This window comes from Carcharodon carcharias, chromosome 6 (assembly GCF_017639515.1).
Source record: "Carcharodon carcharias isolate sCarCar2 chromosome 6, sCarCar2.pri, whole genome shotgun sequence".
NCBI classification, from domain to species: Eukaryota; Metazoa; Chordata; class Chondrichthyes; order Lamniformes; family Lamnidae; genus Carcharodon; species Carcharodon carcharias.
In genome coordinates, this window is record NC_054472.1 from 7,098,623 (window position 1) to 7,117,180 (window position 18,558).

The window sequence follows — 18,558 nt, forward strand, 5'->3', positions numbered from 1 at the left end:
CTAATGACTGCAGCTTAGATACGTTCCTGTCCATTCTGCTGTGGACTCCAGCTTATTTATAATACAGGGCGATCGGGAGGAAACTGCCAGGTTCCTGGGTGAGGTCAGAGAGCTCGGGCTGGATTCTGTGTGACGGACAAACATTTCTTGAATCGCGTGGTTTTCAAATTACAGGAGTGCACAATGGTTCCAGCACAGGAGGAGGCCATTCAGTCTGCTGTGTCTGTGTCGGCTTTCAAAGCAATTCAGATAGCCCCACTTCCCCGCCAAATGTTTTCCCTTCAGTTGCTGATCCAACTCCCTCCTGAAAGCCGTGATTGAATCTGCCTCCACTGCCCTCTTCCCAATCCTAACCACTTGCTGCATTAGCCAAGCTCTTCGTTGAGTTGTAATTATGGGATGCAGTCAGGGAATTGAATCCTCGACTCCAGATAGTCGGAAACATGCAGCGCAGAAGGAGACCATTCAACCCATCATACCCGTGCTGGCTCTCTGATCCCACAACCCCTGCTCTTTCCCAACGACCCTGCAAGTTTGATCCTTTTCAAGTATTTATCCAACTCCGTTCTGAAAGTTACTGTTGAATCCGTTTCAGGCAGTGCATTCCAGATATGTAGGTTCACATTCTTTACCTACTGATCTATTTGTTCAGGAGTAGGTTTGCTCCTGAGGGAAATATGTTTCTACCTGTCATGTTCTGACAGTTTGTCAGATTCTTGTTGAGGTGCCATGTCATGTTGGAATTGTTCCATGCATCATGGAATTATTTTTGCACTTGAAAACATACCGATTTTACAGCGTTTAGAAGTAGCATGGAAAATAAAGTTGTTGGGAATGTAGTCTGGACAGTGTTCACGGAGGTAGGCAGTTGATGGAGGGGCAGCAGGACCTTTCTGGATGGTTGGGACAAGAAAGGCTGGAGGACTTGCCTCTTTTGTATCCAACTCTCATGGGGCAGAATCTTCTGGCTGGCGTGCACGCCAGCGCTTAAAATGTCGCGCGAGCGTCCCTACATCAGCGCGCGGCATCGCGATATTCCGGTCGGCGGGCACGCTAGGCAGCGGGACGCGCGCCCCCCCATTAATTAAAGGCCTTGTTAAAGCCATTAAGTCTCCAATCGACCAGGATTTTGAGGGAGCCCCTGCGAACTTCGGCTCGGCGCACGGGCCCATCGGGTAAGTGACTTTTAATCAAACCTCATCGAGTGGCGGGACAAGGTTTGATAGCGGATTTAAAAACGTGTAATGAAGTTTTTGTTTATTTCATTAACATGTCCCGATGTCGTGTGACATTTTCACAAGTGGGGGGGACATGTTAATGAATTTTTTCTTGTTCTATTTTTAGTATTTGACAGCCTTTCATCGATCTCCCTGGGGCAGCACTTAGCCTCAGGGAGATGTGCACTGGCTGTTGGGGAATCCCCCTCCCCTACACCCCCCCCCGCGCACAGGGAGCGCATTAGCGCTTACCGTCGGGTGGCACACTGGGCGGGGCTTAATTAGCCCGCCCACTTAAAATGGCGGCAGGGCCCGTTTCAGCGGCGGTGATTGGCTGCCCACCCGCCCAACAAGGGCAAAATTCTGCCCATGGTCGTCTTAAGTGTTGCCATTGCTTCGACTTTGCTGACATAAATATACACCTGGTTGGGGTTTGCGTTATTAGGATGGGTTGTGCTACCATGTCCTTCAGTATTGTTTCTCCTTTCTGGCTTTGGGTGGAGTGGGGGGTGGGGTGGAGAGAGAAGCCTTTAGGGTGAAACGTTAAACCTAGACATCACCTGCCCTGTCACGCAGACGTAAAAGATCCAACAGCCCCATTTCAGCAAAAAAAAAACACAGGAGCTCTCCTCAGTGATGGGCCCAATCTCACCAGGAAGGCGATGATGTAATGGTATTGACACTGGGCTGGTGCTCCAGAGACCTCGAGTAATGCTCATGGCAGATGGTGACATTTGAATTCAATAAAAATCTGGAATTAAAAGTCTAATGATGACAATGAAACCATTGCTGATTGTTATAAAAACCCATCTGGCTCACTAATGTCCTTTAGGGAAGGAAATCTGCTGTCCTTACCCGGTCTGGCCTACATGTGACTCCAGACCCACAACAATGTGGTTGGCTCTGAATGCCCTCTGAACAAGGGTAATTAAGGATGGGCAATAAATGTTGGCCTCGCCAGTGACACCCACACCCAAGAGTGAATAAATTAAAAAAAATTTACTCCTTAACCAACATCACTTTTAAACAAAAACAACTTGTCAGGCTAAAGAACTTCAGGACATTGAGAAAACATTGAGTTTAGAAGAATGAGAGGTGATCTTATTATAAGATTCTGAGGGGGGCTTTGACAGGATCTGGAAGGATGTTTCCTGTTGTGGGGGAATCTAGAACTGGAGGCACAGTTTAAAAGTAAGTCAGCACCATTTAAGACTGAGATGAGGAATGTTGTCTTTGGAATTCTCTTCCATAGACAGCAGTGAGGGCTGGGTCACTGAGTACATTCAAGGCTGAGTTGGAAAGTTTCTTTGCTCTTTATTCTTTCACGGGATGTGGGTGTCACTGGCAAGGCTGGCCTTTAGTGCCCAGATGGGTTTTTACAACAATCACTGATAGTTCTATTGTCACCATTACTGAGTCTAGAAGGGTCATTCGGACTTGAAACGTTAACTGTGTCCCTCTCCGCAGATGCTGCCAGACCTGCTGAGTTTTTCCAGGTATTTTTGTTTTCGTTAGAGATTTATTAACTGAATCTAAAATCCACCAGCTGCCGTGGTGGGATTTGAATCTGCGTCCCCAGAGCAGTCTGGGCCTGCTAGTCCAGTGACATTACCGATACATCACCATCTGCCTCTGATCTGCAAAGTTTATGGGTGACAAGCAGGAAAGTTGACTTAAGGCCATGGTCAGATCAGTCATGATCTTACTGAATGGCAGAGCAGGCTCAATGGGCCAAAGGCCTTCTCCTGCTCCTATTTCTTACGATCATATGATGAACAGCTCAAATTGTGACTGGCCATCCAAATTGGACCATCGCCCACATAGTCAGCTCCTGCTCTAAGAGATCCATTCCTGATGGCATTACAACTGTTCACACTGTGTCAACTGAAGCCGTTGAATAGATTGTTAACCTCAACATCGAACTATAACTGAGCAACACAAATAAAAAAAAAAACTTTTAAAATAGCCAGATTACCCGGTCACTATCACATTACTGTTTGTGGGATCTCACTGTGCACAAGTTGGCTGCTGTATTGCCTCCATTACAAGAGTGAATACGCTTCAGAAGTACTCCCTTGGCTGTAAAGTGCTTTGGGACATCCTGAGGTATTGAAAGGCGCTATGTAAGTGCAAGTCCTTTATATGTTTGTGGGAAATTTGGGGGGTGTTAAGAGTTTGCAATTTAACAGAGCTGGGCAGGTGCCTGCCCATCCACTTTCTCAATGCTACTTTAGAACATATTTTAAGTCTACATTCTTTGGCTTTAGCTTCTGAGTTGCAGGAGGTTGACAGAGTGCCAGTTTAAGGAAGTAATGAATGGGCTTGAGGGTCAAGAGTAGGGCGTGATGCATTGAGGAAGAGTTTCTTTTGATCTCAATAGGGTATCTTTCCTTCCTCCATATTTAGAGTCTCCTGCCCCATTTTGCAGGCTGCTTTATTCGATGGCTCTCTAGATGTTTCAGAGAAGTGCAGCTGGCAATGTGCGGGCAACAAAACCAATCCACCCCTCCAAATAAGTTGAACCCCATAGCACTCTATCGGATTAAGAAGGTCATGTGAATGGGTAATCGGTGGATTAAGCCATTGGGTTTAGTGACTTAATCAAAAATTGCTTAAAGATTAATTAAGGCTTTAGATCAAGTAGGTTCTGTTTCTTTCTGTGCAAGAAAGCACACCCTCTAATGTCTGTCTCTTTTTCTATTCATTTATGGGATGTGGGCCAGCATTTATTACCCATCCCTAGTTGCCCCTTGAGAAGGTGGTGGTGAGCTGCCTTCTTGAGCCGCTGCAGTCCATGTGGTATAGGTACACCCACAGCGCTGTTAGGGAGGGAATTCCAGGATTTTGACCCAGTGACAGTGAAGGAACGGTGATATATTTCTGTCCTTTTGTTTGAAACCCATTGTACTTGTTATCTTAATTTGTAAACATTTCTTCTCCTCTGCTGTAACACTCGAGATCTCTTTACCTTCACGCATTCTTTTGGTCTTTCTATTTTGTTGATTTTCTGCAGTTTTTATCATTTTACTTATTGTGGCTGATAGTTTCCCTGGCTCTGCTTCCACGTTGAATCGCATCTATCGGATATTTTGCATCTTCCTTATTGCTGTCAATCCGAGGTCTATCCACAAGGAGAAACTTTGTGACCGATCCGGATCTCTCCTTCACTCTCCTCTTTCCCAGCATTTCTCTTTTGCTTATGGTGTTGATAGCTCCACTGAGACAACGTTGGTTCATGATCAGGCAACGGGGGGGATACGATGGTGTAGTGATGTTTGGACTAGTAATCCAGAGGTCCAGGCTAAGGCTCTGGGGACACGGGTTCAAATCCCACCATGGCAGCGGGTGGAATTTAAATTCAATTAATAAATCTGGAATATAAAGCTAGTCTCAGGGCTGTGGCCATAAAAAACATCAATGATTGTTGTAAAAACCCATCTGGTTCACTAATGCCCTTTAGGGAATGAAATTTGCCATCGTTACCCAATCTGGCCTACATGTGACTCCAGACCCACGGCAACGTGGTTGACTCTTAACTGCCCCCCTAAAATGGCTGAGCAAGCCACTCATGTCAGGGGCAATTAGGGATGGGTAACAAATGCTGGCCTTGCCAGCGATGCCCATATCTCATGAAAGATAAAGTAAAGAAGCATCTTGAATTGGAAATTCTCATCCTTGTGTTCCAAACCTCCCATGGCCTCACAGCTCATTATCTTTGTGTAACTTCCCCCGCAAGCCACCAATGTCAATAAAGAACCACAAGAAGCAGATAGTAAGATCTACAGAGAGAAAGCATGAAAAGAAACTTGCAAGGGATATCCAAAGCAACATTAAAAATGTTCCGATTATATTTAGGAACAGGAGGTTGCTCTGTAGGCCCCTTAAACTGATATTGCAAATGGAACTAAGGAACCTTACTGAATAACTACTTTGTCAGTATTTACACTCGTGGGAGAGGTCAGTGTGCCGGGCGCCGTTAGGAAACTAATATTGAATCGGGGGAAGGCAGGGAATCACCAAAATTAAGGGCCAGAATCTCCTGTTCTGAAGTCTACGTTTGGTGGCGGGTGGGACAGCTGACCATTGCATGATGTGGTGCTGTTCAGCTCATTACATAGGCATCTGCGAGGGACCCGTCGATTCTCGCGGTGGGGTTAGGTAGGACGTTGTTGTCCCCACTGTTCCCTCATGGGGCAGATTTTCTCTTTGGTGTGCGCGGGCGGGTCATTCAGATCTTTCACTCGGCCGGCATGTGCCGGAGGTGGCTGCGTACCCGCTGAACTGTCAAAGGCCCGTTACGGCCATTAATAAACCAATTAAAGTGATTCTCAATGCTGCCTTTCCAATCTTAAGGTTGGCGAGGGGCAGGCGAAGAGCCGAGGCGGCCTTTGCCTTTTTCATGGAACCTCATCCACGGGCGGGATCAGGTTTCATGAAGGTTTTATTAAATTAATAAATAAATTTTGCTCATTTCATAAACATGTCCCAGCTCACGTGTAAATGATTCTTTAACTTTCTTTATTTTAAACTCTCAATATGAACTGAATCTCCCTGATGCAGCCCCGGGCCTCAGGGAGATTCCTGCACTCTTTCGTGCGCATGCGCAGCGCAGGCCCCGACTCTCCCTCCTACAGGCAGGAAACCCTGCCCCATGGTGGGGTGGGGGGGTGGGGTGGTCGAAGGCCCACGCAACTTGCACTGCCCCCACCCGCACTCTAGCACAGGCCGGCCAGCGTTTACAGATGCTCCCCAAAGCGGACAATGCAGCGGCAGCTCACCGTTCATCATGGGAGAAGCCTCCCTCGCCAGCTTCACGCCAATTCTGTGCAGTTGTGTGAATGTGAACGTTCTAGTTTCTCACTGGAGCTTAATTCTGGCGAGGTGGCTTTTTAACGCCAACTCATGCAAAAGCGCTTGCTGACAGTGCTCGTCAGGAAGCGCCGCTTACCTTTAAAGTCCCGAGAGCAGGGTCCCTCAAGTTCACCCCTGCTGTCGGAAAACTGATTTTTGGCATCAAGCCAAATTAAGTCCACCCGCTCGCCCCCCAAGCTTCTCGCTGCTTACGGGACCAGAAGATTCCACTCAATGTAAGCAAAATACCAGTAATGAAGAATATAATGGCACTGAGGGGTGACAGGTCCCCAGGGCCAGATAGTTTTAAATTACAATTAGACAAGGTGGGATTATATTTCCTCGAATTTAGAAAGTCACAGAGTGATTTAATCAAAAAGGGGAATGGCCAGGGTAGGTAGAGAGAAACTATTTCTGTTGGTTGGTGCGCCTAGGATTAAAGGTCATTGACTAAGCATTAGAGTCAGACCTTTCAGGAGTTAAGTCAGGAAATACTCTACTTGCAAATGTTGGCTAAAGGTGGGAACCCTCTTTTGTAAATGACAGTTGCTGCTAGGTCAGTTGTTAATGTTAAATCTGAGATTGATAGACTTTTGTTAACAAAGGGTATTAAGGGATGTGAGACAAAGATAGGTATATGGAGTCAGGTCACAGATCAGCCATGATCTCATTGAATGGCAGAACAGCCTCGAGGAGCTGAATGGCCTTCTCCTGTTTCAGTGTTCCTCTGTTCATATCTCCACACTTCTCCAATTCTGACCTCTTGTGCATTCTTGATTTTAATCACTCCATCATTGGTGGCCAGGCCTCCAGTTGTCAAGATTGTAAGCTCTGGAATTCCTTCTCTAAAACTCTCTACCCCTCTACCTCACCACCTCTCCACCTCTCTACCTCATCATCTCTCCACCTCACCACCTCTCTACCTCACCACCTCTCTACCTCATCACCTCTCCACCTCACCACCTCTCTACCTCTCTACCTTACCACCTCACTACCTCACCACCTCTCCACCTCACCACCTCTCTACCTCTCTACCTCACCACCTCTCTACCTCACCACTTCTCTACCTCACCACCTCTCTATCTCATCACCTCACCACCTCTCTACCTCACCACCTCTCTACCTCTCTACCTCACCACCTCTCTACCTCACCACCTCTCTACCTCACCACCTCTCTACCTCACCACCTCTCTACCTCATCACCTCTCCACCTCACCACCTCTCTACCTCTCTACCTTACCACCTCGCTACCTCACCAACTCTCCACCCCACCACCTCTCTACCTCACCACCTCTCTATCTCATCACCTCACCACCTCTCTACCTCACCACCTCTCTACCTCACCACCTCTCTATCTCATCACCTCACCACCTCTCTACCTCACTACCTCTCTACCTCACCACCTCTCTACCTCACCATCTCTCTATCTCATCACCTCACCACCTCTCTACCTCACCAACTCTCTACCTCACCACCTCTCTATCTCATCACCTCACCACCTCTCTACCTTACCACCTCTCTACCTCACCACCTCTCTATCTCATCACCTCACCACCTCTCTACCTCACTACCTCTCTACCTCACCACCTCTCTACCTCACCACCTCACTACCTCTCTACCTCTCTTTCCTCTAAGATGATCCTTAAAATCTACCTCTTTGACCAAGCTTTTGATCATCTTTATGTATCTTTAGGCACCTGTGCCAGATTTTGTCCTTTAACCCTTCTTGTGACATTTTACTATGTTAAAGGCTCTATATAAATATAAGTTGAGATAGGCAATTCATCAAAGGGGTCTTGGTACGAATGGTATTGTGTGCCATCCTGAAATTAATACTCCGTTTTCTCAGCTCGATAGGGAAATATTCCCCACCAGTTGTCGGGTTGAACGCAACCTTCATTAACTGCTCGGGACAGCTCTAATGTGCAAATGCCTCCGTACGTTACCCTCGTATTCGCTGTGACAGCTTCATTCACTGGCCTTCATACTCAATCAATCCTCTTCAACACAGCAACGACAAACAACAGCAATTATTATTGTAAGAACAACCCCGGTGTGGGAATCCCCGAGCTGAGAATACTGATCTCCCGTGATTTCACTGAATGCTGGAACAGGCTGAATGGGCTGAATGGCCTCCTCCCATTTCCCCCTGTTGGTATCCCATTACACCAGATGTGCAATTTATGCCAATCTTAGCTACTCCACTGTGATGTGACATCTTGTTGTTTTTGGAATGTAACTGCTCAGGTAATAGTAACTTTGTTTATCATATTCATTGTGTTCTTTTCAGGTCTTCCTGCACAGCCTTTAGAATTCTAAAGCTAGAGAGAGAGAAAACTAAACACACAATTAGACTGCACTGGTGGACGGTGGATTAGAAATATCAGCAAGAGACCCTCACTGTCCAATTCCTGCAATAACGCAGGAGTTCTGATGTGTAAATGGAGCACGGTTATACAAGAGGTGGTGTGGCTCCCTTTCTGCGCAGTGTCCTGCATCAGTCCTCGGAGTGGTGGGGGGCTGGGGGAAAGGGTGGGGGGTGTGTGGTGGGAAGAATGTCCGGGAAGGAGTGATCTCAGTTAAACAGGAATTTGAGAATGTATATCTTCCTCCGCAAGGAAACATTTATGTGATCCTTGAAAAGAGAATGTGAAATGTACAGTTACAAATGCCATGCAATATCTGGTGATTTTGATGAATCATTCACTTTGAATTCTAGACTATGTCAGGTCGCGAACTCACTGCGTCATTACTGTAATTATAATGCTTGCGATAACGTTTGTAATTTTGTTTTTGACTGTTGAACTGCATACACACTGTCTGCAACAGCTGAATTGATGTTGTCTGCATGTTAAGGGTTTTTGATGTGAACAGCAAAATAAATCTCCAGATTTGTTTGTTAGCTTTTTATTTGTCCGAACTATTTCTATAAACTGGATGTAAGTAATTCTGCATTGTAATTACTTCTGTCCTTTGTGATGATGCTAAAATAAAGTTTAATTGCTTCTATACCTCCAAGAGGAGGTAGTTTTCCTGTCGTTCATTATTTTTATTTTAGGCCATAATCGTCTCAGCCTCTTGCTATATTGTTGAAACTAAATGAAGCACAAAGCATTTGGGGGTGACCACCAATCCTTTGCGTAGTTTGGCTTTTGATTAAGTTGTATAGTGCTTTCTACACTGACCGGTTATTAGATGTTTGGGATTATTCTGCCCATCTGCACATCAGGGGCTAATACCTCAAGCACGGGGGATATTTAACGAGTGATCCATTTTGCCATCTTGCCCAGTGTCGATTTTGGAATGGCCCCGGATTTAGTTTCTCGAATGTTTCAGTTGCAGGCTCCCAGTTTATGTGCAAGTCGCCAGCTATCGCAGACATCGTGGTCCTCGTGGATGGTTCCTGGAGTATCGGCCGACTTAATTTCCGCCTTGTCCGGTTGTTTTTGGAGAACTTGGTTAGTGCTTTCAATGTAGATTCTGACAAAACAAGAATAGGTGAGTGTAACTTCCGGCAACAGCATGAAAATAGCGGGATAAGATTGCTTTTTCTGTGTTTAAAGACTGTGCGGGTTTCCTTCTGGATCACCTGGGACTACGGGATGAAAAGAGGCCACTCAGCCCATCGTTGCCCATACTGCCCCCCCCCCCCCAGTCCCAGCCTGAATTGAATGCTCCTGATTCCATTACCCTGCAGTTTTGCAGGGAGACTTAAGGTTACCTTGAATGCCAGTGAAAACTAGACAGTATCTCATCGGTAATGAATTCAATGGCGGTGAATATTAGATGGAGTTTATAACGGGTGGCTAATCTGATGACTGCAGGTTATGCGATGTGCCCCCTAGTCAAATTTCTACCCCAAAATAACTGTTCCAAAGGATTTTGGTATTTGTTAAAATTGATGTTATTGTCTCACATTTGACGCTCATTTCTCTCCCTCTCTGCGGTTCGGGGTGGATTTTTGATTTGAAGAGAACTCAGATTGGTGGAATGAGAGTGGGAGACCGGAAGGAGTCAAGTGGAGAGCTCTCGATTAATTCTGGTCCCAATTACAATGAAGTCGGCAAAGTGTCAGTGCCAAATGCATGCCCCAATAGACAGGAATTTCGACTGAAAAAGGGGATGGGAAGGGCTTCTGGAAGCGCCTTACTGAGGCAAGATGTATTGGCATAGGGAACATGAGGGAAGCAGGATTTTACAATGGACTACAATGCATGCAGATCTCAGAGACATGAGAGGCTGGTGGAGGCAGGTTCGATCAAGATATTCAAATGGGAATTGAACTGCTATCTGAAAAGAGAGAATGTGCCAGGTTACAGGGATAAGGCGGGGGAGTGAGACTAGTTAGAGTGCTCTTTCAGAGAGCCAGTGCAGACACAATGGGCTGAATGGCCTCCTTCTGCACTGTAATGGTTTTGTGATTCTGTGATTAAAATGTGGGAGCCTTTGAGGAGCAGCATTGCTGAACAACTATCCAGTAAATCATCTCCCAAAGCAGCATCTGGCTTTCACTCACGGTATCTAAAGCCAGCCCTGGGTGCATGTGATCACCTCCCTACCTGCAACCTGCACGTTTGATGGATCAGACCAAGAACTGGCAGCAGCCAGGCTAGCAGAGGCGAGGGGGACTCTCACATGTCCTTTGACAGCCAGCTTCCTTACGTCTGTGAGCCTCCGCTAATGTATCCAACAGGTTGTTCTGACACAGCTGTTGGTAAAGGCTGAGTTGTTTAAACCCTAGAGGGAAACTTGAACAACTGTCATAACCTATATTTTCAACTGGTATGTTTGAGATGCAGCTCTGAATTCAGAAATAAAAACACCATGCCTCAAGAGGCTTTTTACATAAAACTAAATTAAACATTTATTAATTTAACAACTAATGAAACACATACACATGTTTACAAATTACTAGCATAATAACTTTTAAACAAATCCCTAAATTAATCACTCCCAAGACAACAGTAACCCATAGACTTTAAACAGACACCAGGCAAAGCACATTTGACTTTACGAATTCAAAATGAGGCTCCTTTCAATTTGGTTCCTTTGCACAGTTGTAGGCTTACAGGCTGTTTAGATATTACATGCCTCTGACTCACACACAAACTTCTTTCGGTTTATACCTATGAATGTGAGTTTTCCATTGTATTACTAGGTTTTTAATTTTCTCCTAACAGTAATTCTTTCAATCCACCAATTTTATTAGTAATATAAACACATTGCTTGGCATCTCCCAGCTAAGTGCAAGATTTCACCTATTCTTTTGAATGGTTTATTTAAAAATGCAAATTGCCCTTTAGCTTCTACTCCTTACGTTTATCTAATTAACATCTCAAACTATTATATATCAAAACATCCAGACTAGCTGGCTTTAATCCAATTAAGCCACACACAGACACACACGTAGACACACATGTAGACACAGACCCTACTACAATTCTAATTTAACAACAATTTCCAATAACATTATAGACATTAATATCCCTTCTTGACACAGATCCACTCATAACTCGGAGTGGGCAGTCATCTTACACCTTGATTTTTGTCCTCGCTTTATTACAGCATAAACACCAGGCAACATAGGTCAATGCTGGCTTTTATGTTCCAAAGGAGCCTTCAACTCACCCCATTAGCCCTTCAATTCCTTTCTCCCTTGAGTATCTAGCTTCCTCTTAAATTCATCTAGGCTGTTTACCTTGACCACTCCATGTGCCAGCGAGTTCCACATTGTCACCGCTCTCTGGGACTTGACAGGATGGCCACCGAAAGCTTGTTTCCCCTGGGCTGGGGACTCTAGGGAACCCAGTCTCAGATAAGGGGTGGATGATTGAGGACTGAGATGAGGAGCAGTTTCTTCAGGCAAAGGGTTGTGAATCTTTGGAACCCTGTACCCCAGAGTGTTGTGGGTGCTCCATCTTTGAGTACATTTAAGGCTGGGACAGACAAATTGTTGGTCTCTCAGGGGAATTAAGGGATATGAGGAGAGGGCAGGAAAGTGGAGTTGAAGCCCAAGATCAGCCATGATCGTATTGAATGGTGGAGCAGGTACGATGGGCTGTATGGTCTACTCTGGCTCCTGTTTCTCTGTGTTCTTATGTTTCTCCTGAGATCCCTATTGGATTTGTAAACTGCTATGGCCCCTATGGTTGGGCCCACAAGTGGAAACATCTCTATGTCTACCCTATTTAAACCTCTTCATAATTTTAAAGACCTTTATCAGTTCACTCTTCAACCCTCATTTTTCCAGAGAACAGTACCCAAGTTTATTCCATCTTTCCTGATAGTTATAATCTCTCAGTCTGGTAGCGTAGTTCATCAATAACATCCCTGGAATCCTCAGATGAAGAGGCTGAGTGGGGGCTATTCAAACATGGTCATGCATACACCTGCTGTCAGGAGTGCAGAATTCAGACCTAGTACTTTCTAATGGCTCTTCTTGCACACGATGTGCAAACTTATCCTCAGTTCACTGCCTCTCCCATAGGAACCCTGGTCAGATTGAAGTTGGGTGGAACAGTAATGTTCCAATGCTCCAATTCACCAGCGCTTTGGTATTCTAGTCCACTGGACCCTCACACTATACTGGTTTTAGCTTCCATTATGAAGTTGCAACATTTGAAGGGATTCACGATTTCAGAGAGTCACACAGCACAGAAGGAGGCCATTCGGCCCTTCGTGTCTGTGCCAGCTCTTTGCAAGAGCTATCCAGTTAGTCCCACTCCCTCTGCCTCTCCCTTTCCCCCATAGCCCTGCAAACTTCTCCACTTCAAATATTTACCCGATTCCTTTTTGAAAGTTCCTATTGGATCTGCTTCCACTGCCCTTTCAGGCTGCGCGTTCCAGATCGCAACAACTCGCTGTGTAAAACAAAACAAATTCCTCATCTCCCCTCTAGCACTTTTGCCAAGTACCTTAACTCTGGTTACCAACCCCCCTGCCAGTGGAAATAGTTTCTGCTTGTTTACGCTATCAAAACCAATAATAATGTTGAAGCAAAAATAGAAAATGCTGGAAAAGCTCAGCAGGTCTAGCAGCATCTATGGAGAGAAAAACGGAGTTAACCTTTCGAGTCCATATGACCCTTCTTCAGAATGTTGAACACCTCCCTTAAATCTCCCCCTTATTCTTCTTTGCTCTAAGGAGAAATACCCCAGCTTCCTCTGTCTCACCACATCACTGAAGTCCCTCACCCCTCAGTTAATTAGTTTCAATTAAGGTAACAATGAGTTCACTAAGTTTCCCAGATTGGTGACAGTTTAGAGTTGTTACTCCTGATTGGTCCGAGTTGTATCTGCTAAAAAAGGTCAGAAAACGCTGGGGTGAGTTAAGGATTGGATTGGGCTAAATTGTATTGATTGCTGTGGTCAAGTAACTCACTGATGATAGGTTGGGACAATAAGAATGATAGCAACTAGAGAAAGGAGGCAAAAGAAGGATGACTTAAAACAGCATTTTTTTAAAAATTAATAAATAAGATGCTGACATATTTGCAATAAAAGCAGAAAATGCTGGAAAAACCCAGCGGGCCAGAGCTCTGAAGAAGGGTCATACGGACTCGAAATGTTAACTGTTTCTCTCTCCAGAGATGCTGTCAGACCTGCTGAGTTTTTCTGGCATTTTCTGTTTTTATTTCAGATTCTCAGTGTCCGCAGTATTTTACTGTTGTATCACAGACATTTTTGCTTTGTGCTTTAATACATTTCTGGACTTTCTTTCAAGAGAAATAACAGCATGTGAAGTAATTAACCTTTTTGACCGTCACAGTTTAGGGAAATGATTCACGCTGATATCCAGATATGTTTAATGCAGGTTATGCTTGTCTAAATTTTGCAGTAATCAGATAACGTCGCGTAATTATTTACAGGTTTGATAGAACTAAGTTAAACGGACAAATTGAGATCTTTTCTAAAAAGGCAAGGAGCTGTTTTTTTCTAGAAGAGGCCGTGTGTTTACTGCTTTTATTTAAACCCGATAGTGTTTATTCAAAGATGTCATAGACTAGTACTGTACCACACAAATATGTGCTGTTTTTCTTTGAACATGTCATCCACTTGTTTCAGGGTTGGCTCAGTACAGTGGGGACCCAAGGATAGAATGGCACCTGAATCAACACAGCACAAAGGAAGCTGTACTGGATGCTGCCAGAAATCTTCCCTATAAGGGCGGGAACACTCTTACAGGTATTGTTAATTATATAAATTACCATGTGAAAAAAAAAACGCCAAAAAAATTCCAGAAGTACAAATCAACCAGCATCATAGACTTCAACACACAATCCAGGCCGACACTCCTAGCGTAGCACTGAGGGAGTGCTTCATTGTCGGAGGTGCCATCTTTTGGATTGGATGTTAAACCCAGGTGGATGTGAACGATCTCATGTCCACTACTTCAAAGAAGTGCAGGGGAGTCCACCCCGATGCCCTGGTCAATATTCGTCTCGCGCCCAACATCGATTAAAAACAGAGCGTCTGGTCAAATGTCTCACTGATGTTTGTGGGAGCTTGCTGTGTGCAAATTGGTGGATGTGTTTCCTATGTTACAACAGTGACTGCACTTCAGGAAGTACTCCATTGGCTGTAAAGTGTTTTGGGGCATCCTGAAAGGCGCTATAGAAATGCAAATTTTTCCTTTCTCTGATAATGAAACCATCTAGAGAAGTCTGAGAGCTATTTATTAGGAACAAAGAAGGAGTTGAACAAAATGACATAATGCGTTCATGAGGAATTTAACAGCCCACAGAGGCAAGCTTTCAGTATGCTGCAGAGATTGTTGTAAAGGTCTACAGACAGCAGAAGTAGGTGTTCTGCCATTCACAGTCAATTAGCTGTTGAACTGCTTGTGATAAAGGGTTACTGTTAGGCTGATATTTGTATCTTGCCCTATTGACTCAAAAATGAGTTAACTTTAGTCACATTAGTGCAGGGGTCTCTGTTTCTCCAGTTCTGGTCTCTTGCACGTTCCTGATTTCCATCACTTCACCAATGGCAGCTGTGCCTTCAGCTGCTTCATCCCTAACTCTGGAGTTCCCTCTTCAAAGCTCTCCTCCTCTTTGTCCTCCTCCCTCTCCTCCTCTCTCTCCTCCTTTGAGGCGTTCCTTATGCCATACTCTTTGACCAAGCTTATTAGCCGTAATCTCTCCTTATTTTTCTTGGACTGGAATTCTTACAGATAATGATCTTGTGAACTGCCATGGGATGTTTTCACTATGTCAAGGCGCTATATAAATGCTAGTTGTCATTGATACATAGACTGAAACAGTGGAAAAGGATACATTGGCTGTGCTGAAGATTCAACCTATTCCGGAGAATATCCTGGTCTGTGCAATACTTGGCAAACAGCGTAACCAGTGGCTCACAGACTCAGTTTGGAAGCCCAGAAGCAGAATGCTGAATATTCTGTATTGTTATTACAATTGATGGCTTATTGCACAAACCATAAACCCGCAATTTTCTTGGTTAGGCCTCATCTGAAGTAAAAGCAGAAAATGCTGGAAAAACACAGCAGGTCTGGCAGCATCTGTGGAGAGGGAGACAGAGCTAAAGAGCAGAAATGTCCCAGATTTGCACTAAATGTGATAGTGGGCGGGTAAAACAACCTTTTACCTGCCGGCCGCAATGGCGGCTTCTCACGCCGTACCATCCCAAACCCGCCGCATTCGTTATGCATTCCCGGGAAACGCGCTGTTTCCATGGTGAGCGGGCTCCGATTCACCCACTGCCCCATCACCTCGCTGCTTCATCACGCCGGCGCCACATTTCAAGTACAGCCGCGTGCACACCTCTCAGCGGGTCCAACTCAAGACTGCTGGAAATAACTCATGGCCCCAAAAGGCAAGAAGACTGCAGCCCCCAGGTTTAGTGACTTGTCCCTTGAGTGCCTTTTGGATGCCATGGAGGCCTGCCATGTTGTCCTCTACCTCCCCTCTGGCCTCATCTCCTCTGGAGGCTGCCTCCTCAGCCCTCACATCTTGAGGTCACTTGCACAGATCAACATGTGCCCCCCCCCCCCACACCTTAGGATACCCTCCTTCCGCAGTACAGCCCTCACCCGGCAGCCTCTTCCCTTGCCTGAGGCCACTTCTCCCCCTTCCCCAAGCAAGCCCCAGCCCTGAAGCCATACAAAGCCAGCCCCCACCTTACAGCTGGTCTGGTAGGTAGAGACCTGCCCATGAGCCCCCCTAAAAGTGAAGTGGTGCTGCCTGTGAAGCCTGGCATTGATGACTGTGAGTGCTGCCTGAAGCAAGGTAGGCAAACAAACCTCAGTCCTGAGAAAAGTGTAGCTCACTAGGTGCACCTCACTTACGTAGAGTTGTGAAACATGTTAGCGTGCAATCACGCCAATGTGGGCGGACGATCCAGGGTTTTGGGGGGGGGGTGGGGGGATGAGTCGGCGGGCTGGACTCATAATGATATCCAGATGTATTACAAAGAAGTTCCCAACACCTGACGGCAGGAAACGTGGCCCACCATCGAGGGGCTGAGCGGACAATCGCAAATTGGCTTCACGATGTCGTGAAACCTATTTTTGGCTTTATCACCATATTGTCCGCTCCCAGCACCGAGTGTGCCCAACGCCAGTGGGGTCGATTCCACCCGAAGTTTTGAGTTGAATATGAGTCAGAAGTAACTGCATTTATAGCTTTGAACACTGAACCTGAGAAAGGATATATTGGTTTTGGAGGAGGTGCAGTGCAGATTAACCAGAATGATACAAAGGGTTAATTATGAGGGAAGTTGCATACATTTGGCTTGTATTCTTTCACGTTTAGAAGCTTGTGGTATGATTTAGTCAAGATCCTTAAGATGATTAAAGGATTTGTTACAGTAGAAACTGAAAAGAAAATGAGAGTGGGGCCATTCAGGGTTGATGTCAGGAAGCACTCCCTCACACGAGAGGGAGTAGGCTGTGGATCCTCGGGCTCAATTGTAACTTTCAAGACTGAGATTGATAGATCATTGTTGGGTCAGGGGATCGAGGGATATGGAGCAAAGGCGGGTAAATGGAGTTGAGATGCTGATCAGGCAGGATCTGATTGAACGGCAGTACAGGCTCGAAGGGTCGAATGGACTCCTCCTGTTGCCGTGCTGCTGCAACCAGTCCTCTGGCGGAATGGTGAAATACAACCACATGCAGTGATGTACCTTCTGAACCCCATTCATAGAGGACTCTGTGACCCTTTGCATGTTAGCTCTTCTGCTTATGAAGAATGTTTAGCCTTATCACAGAGGTGATAATTCAACAACAGGTTCTAGGCAATTTAAGGGTTATATGGAGCGCCCATAAAAATGCACAGGCTCCCTGTAGTAACTAGTCGGTAGAACTGGAAGTCATGAGACTGATGAGAGATCAGCCTTTAAAGAAGTACATTAGCCAGTCCATTTGCTTCCAGGATGGCATTATGCATTGTAGACTTGGGACACATTCACACACTTCGAGTAGGGTCAGTGTGAAGCAGGTAGATTGGACAGTGCTGAGATAGAGTCTTCACTATCCTGCATGTTCAGTTATATACTTCAAGCCAGTGCGACTTAGGTCATCAAAATAGATTTGTATCATCTGCGCACCAGGGAGACCTGGCCTAGCACTTCGAACCTTGACCTTTCCAAAAGCCTGTTAAACACAGGTCTAACCTTTTAAAAATAACTGCAACAAAAATAAAAAATCAGGAATGTCAAAGGAGTGGCAAAACTTGGCTTCTTCAGTTGGGCAATTATTTCCTAAACTGATATGGAGAATTGCCAACACATCTTATGGAACATGTCCAAACACACTGATATAAGCAGCCTCTGGATTAAGGTTACAAATCTTGTTTTTTTATTTTGTTTCCTTTTCATGAAATACTCAAACACTCCCTGAAGAAAGAACGTAAATAAAATCTGTTTTCGCTTAGAACCACAAAGTTTAATCTCACAGATTTAGCTGTAAAACAGCCTAGGTAATTTATGGATGTTGGCATAAAGGACATTTCTTTGCCTAATTGTATTGTTGCAGTTCCTTGCTGAAGATTAAACTAAAAGAACAGAAGGTTTGCATCTCTATAGCGCCTTTCATGACTTTAGTATGACCCAAAGCACTTTAAAGCCAATGAAGTACCTTTGAAGTGTTGAAGTGTAAGAAATGTGCAGCTATTTTGTGCACAGCAAGCTCCCACAAGCAGAAATGTGAAAATGACAAGGTAATCTGTTTTTCTGATGTTGGTTCAGGGAGAAATATTGGTCAGGATGCCTGAGAGAATGAACTTCTTCAAAGTAGTGCCATGGGATCTTTAGTACCTACCTGAGAGGGTAGATGAGGTCTCAGTTTAATGTTGCATCCAAAGACAGCACTTCCAACAGTGCAGCACCCCTTCAATACTGTATGAGGGTGACAGCCTAGATATTGCTTTCTCTCTTTGAGCATGGAGCTGTCACACAGTTGAATGAAATAATACTGATCACGGTAGGGGTGGTCAGTCAGATGGAAAGAAGGTATTTTTATTCTTAAATGT

At 45.1% G+C, this 18,558-nt stretch overlaps 1 protein-coding gene across 8 annotated transcripts in view; it reads left to right on the forward strand.

The window, feature by feature from the left end:
- The window catches only part of col14a1a (collagen, type XIV, alpha 1a), a 220,022-nt gene that overhangs the window by 76,850 nt on the left and 124,614 nt on the right, over positions 1–18,558 (forward strand). For all 8 annotated transcript variants that reach the window (XM_041190009.1, XM_041190011.1, XM_041190012.1 and 5 more), the window contains 2 exons: positions 9,405–9,566; positions 14,132–14,251. In XM_041190009.1, coding sequence (XP_041045943.1) covers positions 9,405–9,566; positions 14,132–14,251 — 282 coding nt within the window. The remainder of the gene's footprint in view (positions 1–9,404; positions 9,567–14,131; positions 14,252–18,558) is intronic.